General features: G+C 44.5%; 1 protein-coding gene across 1 annotated transcript; it reads left to right on the top strand.

Moving 5' to 3' along the window:
• Positions 1-6,727: 6,727 nt before the first annotated feature.
• Positions 6,728-7,936, top strand: LOC145352333 (putative G-protein coupled receptor 139; the record flags this gene model as incomplete). Its single annotated transcript, XM_080202088.1, has 2 exons — positions 6,728-7,077; positions 7,332-7,936. Coding segments are annotated over 2 exons (948 nt in total), but the record flags the coding sequence as incomplete, so codon positions are not given.
• Positions 7,937-10,355: the final 2,419 nt, after the last annotated feature.

Genomic DNA, 10,355 nt, shown 5'->3' on the forward strand with positions numbered 1-10,355 from the left:
AAAGCAAATTGCGTGGAGGGTGTGGAAAGTCTGCAGAGGGATCTGGATAGGCTGAGTGAGTGGGCGAGGACCTGGCAGATGGAGTACAATGTTAGCAAGTGTGAGGTTACCCACTTTGGCAGAAATAATAGTAGGAGGGATTATTATTTAAAAGGTGAAAAGCTGTAGCATGCTACGGTGCAGAGGGACCTGTGTATGGGTCGCAAAAACCCAGTCTGCAGGTGCAGCAGGTATCAAGAAGACGAATGGAATGTTGGCCTTTATAGCGAGGGGGTTAGAATATAAAAGTAGAGGTCTTGCTGCAACTGTACAGGGTACTGGTAAGGCCACAGCTGGAGTAGTGTGTGCAGTTTTGGTCGCCACACTTGCGGAAGGATATATTGGCCTTGGAGGGAGTGCAGAGGAGGTTCACTAGGCTGATACCGTAGATGAGGGGATTGGACTATGACGTGAAACTAAATAGACTGGGTCTGTACTCGTTGGAGTTTAGAAGGATGAGGGGGGATCTTATAGAGACGTATAAGATAATGAAGGGGATGGATAGGGTAGAGGTAGAGAGATTCTTCCTGCTCAGAAAGAACAGCAGGACTAGACGACACAGCCTCAAGATAAGGGGGAGGGGGGACAGTTTAGATCGGAGTTGAGGAGGAACTTCTTCACTCAAAGGGTGGTGAATCTCTGGAATTCTCTGCCCGTTGAAGTGGTGGAGGCTACCTCGCTAAATATATTTAAGTCACGGGTAGATAGGTTTTTGACAGACAAGGGAATTAAGGGTTATGGGGAGAAAGCGGGAAAGTGGAACTGATCCACTTCAGATCAGCCATGATCTTATTGAATGGCGGGGCAGGCTCGAAGGGCTAGATGGCCTACTCCTGCTCCTATTTCTTATGTTCTTATCTGCTTCAATGCGAGGAGCATAACGGGCAAGACAAACAAACTTCGGGCCTTAATGCTTACATGGAATTTGGATGTGGTTGCAGTGATGGAGGCTTGGTTAAAGGGACAGGACTGGCAGCTGAATATTCCAGGGTATAAGAGTTTTAGGCAAGACAGAGGAGGGGTAAAAGAGGTGGGGGAGTAGCGATATTAGTTAGGGAGCATATTACAGTGGTGCAGAGGGTGGACAATTTAGAGGGGTCATGTAATGAGTCGCTGTGGGTGGAGCTCAAACAGGAAAGGCGCAGTCACCGTGCTGGGGGTGAACTACAGCCGCTCAACAGCCCACAGGAAGTGGAGGAACGGATATGCAAGGAGATTCTGGATAGGTGCAGAAAAAATAGGGTTGTTGTAGTGGGAGACTTCAATTTCCCTGATATAGACTGGAAAGTGCTTAGGGCTGGGGGTCTGGACAGGGAGGAATTTGTAAAATGCGTACTGGAAGGTTCTTTGGAACAGAATGTAGATAGCCCAACTAGAGAGGGGGCTATACTGGACCTAGTTCTGGGAAATGAGCCCAGTCAGGTCGTCAAAGTTTCAGTAGGGGAACGTGTGGCAAATAGTGGCCACAATTCATAAGAACATAAGAACATAAGAAATAGGAGCAGGAGTAGGCCATCCAGCCCTTCGAGCCTGCCCCGCCATTCAATAAGATCATGGCTGATCTGTCGCTGCTCAGTTCCACTTTCCCGCCCTCTCCCCATAACCCTTAATCCCCTCTCCTATCAAAAACCCATCAACCCGCGTCTTAAAAATATTTAGCGAGGCAGCCTCCACTACTTCAACGGGCAGAGAATTCCAGAGATTCACCACCCTTTGAGTGAAGAAGTTCCTCCTCAACTCCGTTCTAAACCGCCCCCCTTTTATCTTGAGGCTGTGCCCCCTAGTCCTATTGTCTTTTTTGAGCGGGAAGAGTCTCTCCACCTCTATCCTATCCATCCCATTCATCATCTTATACGTCTCAATGAGATCTCCTCTCATTCTTCTAAACTCTAACGAGTACAAGCCCAGTTTATTCAGCCTCTCCTCATAGCTCAACCCCCTCAACTCCGGTATCAGCCTAGTAAACCTCCTCTGCACTCCCTCCAAGGCCAAAATATCTTTGCGCAGGTGCGGCGCCCAAAACTGCACACAGTACTCCAGCTGCGGCCTCACCAATGCCCTATACAGCTTCTGTTAACTTTAGGATAGTAATGGACAAGGATGAGTGTTGTCCTGCAGGTAGGGTACTAAATTGGGGGAAGGCTAACTATAGCCAGATTAGAACATAGAACATAGAACATAGAACATTACAGCGCAGAACAGGCCCTTCGGCCCACGATGTTGCGCCGACCAGTTAAAAAAAACAACAATGACCCACTAACCTAAACCAATCCCTTTTCGTCCATAAACCTGTCCACAGACCTCTTAAACGCCCCCAAACTAGGCGCATTTACAACTGCAGCAGGCAGGGCATTCCAATCCCTCACCACCCTCTGGGTAAAGAACCTACCCCTGACATCTGTCCTATAACTACCCCCCCTTAGTTTAAAGCCATGCCCCCTCGTGCTAGATTTTTCCATCAGAGGAAAAAGGCTATCACTATCCACCCTATCTAAACCTCTAATCATCTTATATGTTTCAATAAGATCCCCTCTTAGCCGCCTTCTTTCCAGCGAAAACAACCCCAAATCCCTCAGCCTCTCCTCATAGGATCTCCCCTCCATACCAGGCAACATCCTGGTAAACCTCCTCTGCACCCTCTCCAAAGCCTCCACATCCTTCCTGTAATGTGGGGACCAGAACTGCACACAATACTCCAAGTGCGGCCGCACCAGAGTTGTGTACAGTTGCAACATAACGCTACGACTCCTAAATTCAATCCCCCTACCAATAAATGCCAAGACACTGTATGCCTTCTTAACAACCTTATCTACTTGATTCCCAACTTTCAGGGATCTATGTACACATACACCTAGATCCCTCTGCTCCTCCACACTATTCAAAGTCTTCCCGTTAGCCCTATACTCAACACATCTGTTATTCCTACCAAAGTGAATTACCTCACATTTCTCTGCATTAAACTCCATCCGCCACCTCTCGGCCCAGCTCTGCAACCTGTCTGTCTTCCTGCAAACTATGACACCCTTCCTCACTATCTACCACACCTCCGACTTTGGTGTCATCAGCAAATTTACTGATCCACCCAACTATACCCTCATCCAGATCATTAATAAAAATCACAAACAGCAGTGGCCCCAACACAGATCCCTGAGGCACACCACTTGTAACCGAACTCCATGATGAATATTTACCGTCAACCACTACCCTCTGTCTCCTATCCGCTAGCCAATTCCTAATCCAGTTCCCTAGATCACCCCCAATCCCATACATCTGCATTTTGTGCAGAAGCCTACCATGGTGAACGTTATCAAACGCCTTACTAAAATCCATATACACCACGTCCACTGCCTTACCCCCATCCACCTCTTTGGTCACTTTCTCAAAAAACTCAATAAGGTTAGTAAGGCACGACCTACCCGCCACAAAACCATGCTATCTCCAATCAACTCATTACTCTCCAAATAACTATAAATCCTATCCCTAATAATTTTTTCCAAAACCTTGCCCACAACAGAAGTGAGACTCACCGGTCTATAATTCCCAGGGAAGTCTCTGTTCCCCTTCTTAAACAATGGGACAACATTCGCTAACCTCCAATCATCTGGTACTATACCAGAGGCCAACGATGACCTGAAGATCAGAGCCAGAGGCTCTGCAATCACTTCTCTTGCCTCCCAGAGAATCCTGGGGTAAATCCCATCCAGACCAGGGGACTTATCTATTTTCAGACCCTCCAGAATATCCAGCACATCCTCCACATCCTCCTTATCAACTGTAACACTGTCAATTCTACTCCCCTGCAACCCAGTGTCCTCCTCAGCTATATCCATGTCCCCCTGCGTGAACACCGAAGAGAAATATTGGTTCAATGCTTCACCAATCTCCTCCGGTTCCACACATAACTTCCCTCTGCCGTCTATAACTGGCCCTAACCTTGCCCTAACCAACCTTCTGTTCTTGACATACCTATAGAACGCCTTAGGATTCTCCTTAACCCTATCAGCCAAAGTCTTCTCATGTCCTCTTTTAGCCCTTCTTAGCTCGCTCTTCAACTCCCTCCTAGCCAATCTAAAGCTCTCTAGTGCACTATCCGAGTGCTCACGTCTCATCCGAACATAAGCCTCCTTTTTCTTTTTAACCAACGAATCAACTTTTTTGGTGCACCACGGTTCCCTAGCCTTACCAAATCCTCCTTGCCTGACAGGGACATACCTATCACAGACTCGCAGTAGCTGCTCCTTGAAACAACTCCACATTTCGGACGTTCCCAATCCCTGTAATCTCCTAGTCCAACCTATGTTTCCTAATTCTCTCCTAATAGCCTCATAATTACCCTTCCCCCAGCTAAAACCACTGGCCCGAGGTAGGAATTAGTGGCCATTGATTGGGAGAGGCTGTTCGAGGGTAAATCCACATCTGGCATGTGGGAGTCTTTTAAGGAGCAGTTGATAAGGCTGCAGGACAGGCACGTGCCTGTAAAAAGGATAGGAAGTAGGATTCGAGAGCCGTGGATAACCAGGGAAATTGAGGGTCTGATCAAAAAGAAGAGAGGCGTATGTTAGTTCCAGGCAAATAAAAACATATAGAGCTCTGGAGGAATACAGAGAAAGTAGGAAAGAACTCAAACGGGGAGTTAGAAGGGTAAAAAGAGGTCACGAAATGTTCTTGGCAGACAGGATTAAGGAGAATCCCAAGGCATTTTATTCATACATTAGGAACAAAAGAGTTGTCAGGGAAAAAAAAAAGACCTCTCAGGGACAAAGGAGGTGAATTATGCTTAGAACCCAAGGGAATAGGGGAGATCCTAAATGAATACCTTGCATCAGAATTCACAAAGGAGAGGGATGTGTTGACTAGGAGTATCTCAGAGGGAGATGTTGACCCATTAGAGAGAATCTCCATTACAAGGGAGGAAGTGTTAGGTTTTTTAGGGAACATTAAAACTGACAAATCCCCAGTACCTGATAGCATCTATCCTAGACTGCTCAGGGAGACAAGAGATGGAATTGCTGGGCCTCTGACAGAAATCTTTGTCTCTTCACTGGTCGCAGGTGTGGTCCCTGAGGATTGGAAGATAGCGAATGTGGTACCGTTGTTTAAGAAGGGTAGCAGGGATAACCCAGGTAATTATAGGCCGGTGAGCTTGACGTCCGTGGTAAGGAAGTTGTTGGAGAGGATTCTTAGAGATAGGATGTATGCGCATTTAGAACAGAACGATCTCATTAGTGACAGACAGCATGGTTTTGTAAGAGGGAGATCATGCCTTACAAATTTGGTGGAGTTTTTTGAGGAGGTGGCAAAAACGGTTGACGAAGGGCTGTGGATGTCGTCTATAAGGATTTCAGTAAGGCGTTTGACAAAGTCCCTCATGGCAGGTTGGTTAAGAAGGTTAAGGCTCATGGATACAAGGAGAGGTGGCTAGATGGGTAGAGAACTGGCTTGGCCACAAGAGACAGAGGGTAGCAGTCGAAGGGTCTTTTTCTAGCTGGAGGTCTGTGACCAGTGGTGTCCTGCAGGGCTCTGTACTGGGACCTCAGCTATTTGTGGTATATATAAATGATCTGGAAGAAGGTGTAACTGGTGGTATCAGCAAGTTTGCAGATGTTATGAAGATGGCTGGACTTGCAGATAGCTATGAACATTGTCGAACAGCACAGCAGATATAGATAGGCTGGAAAATTGGGCAGAGAAATGACAGATGGAATTTAATCCAGATAAATGCAAGGTGATGCATTTTAGAAGAACTAATATAGGCGGGAGCTATACAATAAATGGCAGAGCCTTCAAGATTATAGAAACACAGAGGGATCTAGGGGTCCAAGTCCACAAATCCTTGAAGATGGCAGCACAGGTGGATAAGGTGGTGAAGGCGGCATATGGTAGGCTTGTCTTTATAGGAAGGGGTATACAGTGTAAAAGCTGGAGTCTGATGTTGCGGCTCTATAGAATGTTGGTTAGGCCACGTTTGGAGTACTGCATCCAATTCTGGTCGCTGCACTACCAGAAGGACGTGGAGGCTTTGGAGAGAGTGCAGAGAAGGTTTACCAGGATGTTGCTTGGTACAGAGGGTATTAGCTTTGAGGAGAGATTGGGTAAACTGGGGTTGCTCTCCCTGGAAAGACGGAGAATGAGGGGAGACCTAATAGAGGTGTACAAAATATGAAGGGTATAGATAGGGTGAACAGTGAGAAGCTTTTTCCCAGGTCGGAAGTGACAATCACGAGGGGTCACAGGCTCCAGGTGAGAGGGGCGAGGTATAACACCGATATCAGACAGATGTTTTTTAAGCAGAGGGTGGTGGGGGCCTGGAATGTGCTGCTAAATAGAGTGGTGGAGGCAGACACGCTGGCAACGTTTAAGAATTAACTGGATAGTCACATGAGCAGCCTGGGAACGGAGGGATACAAACGAATGGTCTAGTTGGACCAATGCGCAGCACAGGCTTGGAGGGCTGTGCTGTTCTTTGTTCACGTTAACAACAATGACATCACTGAATCTGTCAGAGCTGCAGAAATCATTATTTTTAAAAACTCTTTCTTAAACTAACATCACAATATTCATGCAAAAGCTCTTACAGTCTGTTTTATACTTAGGGTCAGTTTATTCTCACATTCTATTTTTCAGTGCAACAACAGAGCTAGAAATGTTCCACCAGATTGTGATAAACTGCTTCATGTCTGATCAGTAATCTGCCGGCTTTCTTCTCTCTCTTACAGTTAACTTGGTGGCAATTGTGATCCTGTCTCAAGGGAAGTGTGGTCTCTCCAAATGTATCACTTGGTACCTCGTGGCAATGGCAGTAGCTGATCTCCTGGTTGTTGTAACTGATCCAATTTTGAACTGGACTGCTAAGATCTATTTCCCAAATTCATTTATGGAAATTACTCCTGTGTGCAGTCTCATTATTTTCTTTAGGTTTGCAACCACTGTAGTTTCCGTCTGGCTCACAGTTGCTTTCACCGTTGATCGCTTTGTGGCCATTTGCTGTGAAAAACTGAAAACAAAATATTGCACAGAAAAGATGGCAGCTGTAGAACATAGAACATAACAGCGCAGAACAGGCCCTTCGGCCCACGATGTTGCGCCGACCAGCTTTTAAAAAAAACAACACTAACCCACTAATCTAAACCAATCCCATTTCGTCCATAAACCTATCCACAGATCTCTTAAACGCCCCCAAACTAGGCGCATTTACAACTGCAGCTGGCAGGGCATTCCAGTCCCTCACCACCCTCTGGGTAAAGAACCTACCCCTGACATCAGTCCTATAACTACACCCCCTTAATTTAAAGCCGTAAAGCTGTAGTTCTCGGAATAGTGAGCATGCTGGGCTGTTTAGTGCCTGTTCCCTGGTACTTTACATATGAACCAAAATACGTAATTAATAAGGTTCCCTGGGGTTGCATCTACAAACAGAGCTTTCTTACATCTCCTGCATGGGCAGCTTACGAATTGTTTCACCTCATTCTGACGCCTTGTATCCCACTATTTTTGATGTTGCTGCTCAATTTTCTGATGGTCAGACGTATTTTAGTGACCGGTAGAGTCCGCAAAAGACTCCGGGTTCACTGCGATGGAGAGAAAAATCAAGATCCAGAATTAGAAAACCGTAGGAAATCTATCATTTTACTCTTTAGTATATCTGGCAGTTTTCTGCTGTTATGGGTGACAAAGGTTTTATATCGGATTTATGTACGAATTACAGGTATTCGGTATTACAATACTCATACTGACCCTCGCTTTATCACACAACAGTCAGCAGCAATGCTGCAACTTCTTAGTACCTGCACTAACACTTGTATCTATGCTGTGACCCAGACTAAATTCAGAGAGGAACTGAAGAACATGATGAAATACCCATTCAATCTCATTGTTAAATTGGTTAAATAATAGAATGAGTCCAAACAATGGAATTAAATCCCATTTCATACACTCTCCCCAGGACGGAATGTGTATTGTACACTGTAGATTTTGGGATGGGTTTGCAGTAATCATTGTCATAGGTGTGAGTTTTGAGAAATGTGTGCTTTGCAGTTAACAGGAACAACAGAAACGGCAATAGCAACACTGCACAACGTGGAGTTTCTCAGAAAGTAAGTTTAATAGGGGGATTTTATTCACTAAATCAGGATATCTAACTAAAGGAACAACAGTAACAGAAGCAGTAACCTTTCAAATGTTAAAAGTATGAGTGAAGGTCAGAAATTACAGAAACATTGTGAATATGGTACTTACTTAATGTAAAAGGACACTGGTTACTGAAATTTGTAATTATTGATGGTAAACAGCATTTATAAATGACCCAACTTAAAGGGAGTAGGGTCATGATGTTTATATGTTTAGAAATGTTACAATAAACTATAATTAAAAGCAAGTATTGTGAGCAATGGCTACTTTCCCAACTTGGATGGATTCATAAGATCATTTGAAAACATGAATTTGGAGCAAGAATAGAACACTTGGGAGCACCAGTTCCCCCAGCCCTGATTAATAAAGAGAGAGGGCCATCAAAACTCATTATATCCACAGAAACACGAATAGCCCTTCCGAAGATGAACAATGCATTTTGATCAAAAATATCGAAACTAATTGTAACCAGAAACTGCGTGATCAATGGGAAACCTTACATGGCCAAGCTCCTTTGGCTTTTGGAAACTTTCCATGTTATATTCCTGGAGACCTATCAGAGATAATGAAGGGAACTTGTGTGTAGATGCAGACGGTGTGGGAAAGGGTTTTAAATGAATATTTTCTGTGTGTTTACAAAGGAAAGGGATTATGCAGATTAAGTATCCCAGGAGGAACACAGATATTGGACAGGATAATCATAAAGAGAGAGGAAGTACTCAAAGGGGTGGAATCCTTGAAAGTTGGTAAGTCACCAGGACCAGATGGACTGTTTCCCAAGATGTTGAAAGAGGTCAGGGAGGAGACAGCAGATGCTCTGAGGGTGATTTTCCAATTCTCACTAGATACCAGAGGAATGGAGAAATGCAAACCTAGTTTCATTGTTTAAAAAGGGATCAAAGAAAATGCTGAACAATTATAGACCAGTTAGCCTTACACTGGTAGTGAGAAAATTGTAGAAGAATCAATCCTGACAGATAGGATTAACTGCCACATAGAAAGGCCAAAAATTAACCAGCCAAGGGTGGCCAGCATGGAGTCATTAAAGGAAGATTTTGCCTCGCAAACTTGATCAAATTCTTTGAGGAACTGACAAAGGTTGTTGAAAGAGTGTGTTGGATACATGGACTTCAGCAAAGCGTTAGACAAGGTCCCATATGGCTGATTTGTCAAAAAAGTTAAAGCCCATAGGATACAGGGTAATGCGGCAAACTGGGTAAAAGTTGGCTATGTAACAGAACAAAAGGTAATGGTCGATGGATACCTGAGAATGGAAACATGTTTCTAGTGGGGTTAAAACATAGAAACTAGAAGCAGGAGTAGGACATCTGGCTCTTTGAGCCTGCTCCGTCATTCATTTTGATCATGCAGATCACCGAATTCAATACTCTGATCTCACCTTCTCCCCATATCCTCTGATCCCTTTAGCCCCAAGAGCTATAATTATTTCTTCTTGAAATCAGGCAATGTTTTGGTTTCAACTACATTCTGTGGTAATGAATTCCACACTTTACCACCCAACGGATGAAGAAACTTCTCACCTCAGTTCTAAAAGGTTTACCCCTTACCCTTAAACTATGACCCCTAATTCTGGACTCCCCCACCATTGGGAACATTCTTTCTGAATTTACTCTGTCTAACCCTGTTAGAATTTTCTATAAGATTCCCTCTCTTCTAAACTCCAGTGAATATAATTCTAACCGACTTAGTCTCTTTTCATATGACAGTCCTGCCATCCCAGGAATCAGCCTGGTAAACCTTCACTGAACTCCTTCTATAGAAGGACATCCTTCCTCAGATAAGGACACCAAAACTGCACACTACTCCAGGTGTGGCCTCACAAACTCCCTATACAATTGCAACAAAACATCCCTATCCCAATTCTCAAATCTTCTCGCTATGAAGGCCAATATACCATTTGCCTTCTTTATTGCCTGCTGTACCTGTGTGCTTACTTTCAGTGACTAACGTATGAGGATACCAAGCTTTCGCTGAGTATCCACCTCTCTCAATTTACCCCCATTCAAGTAATAATGTCTTCCTGTTATTGCTACCAAAGTGGATAACCTCACATTTATCCACATTATACTGCATCTGCCATGCAGATGCCCACACACACAACCTGTCCAAATCACACTGATGCATCACAACTCACCCTCTCACTCAACTTTGTATTGTCTGCAAATTTG

This window comes from Carcharhinus amblyrhynchos, chromosome 14 (assembly GCF_965287045.1).
Source record: "Carcharhinus amblyrhynchos chromosome 14, sCarAmb.v2.hapA, whole genome shotgun sequence".
Taxonomy (NCBI): domain Eukaryota; kingdom Metazoa; phylum Chordata; class Chondrichthyes; order Carcharhiniformes; family Carcharhinidae; genus Carcharhinus; species Carcharhinus amblyrhynchos.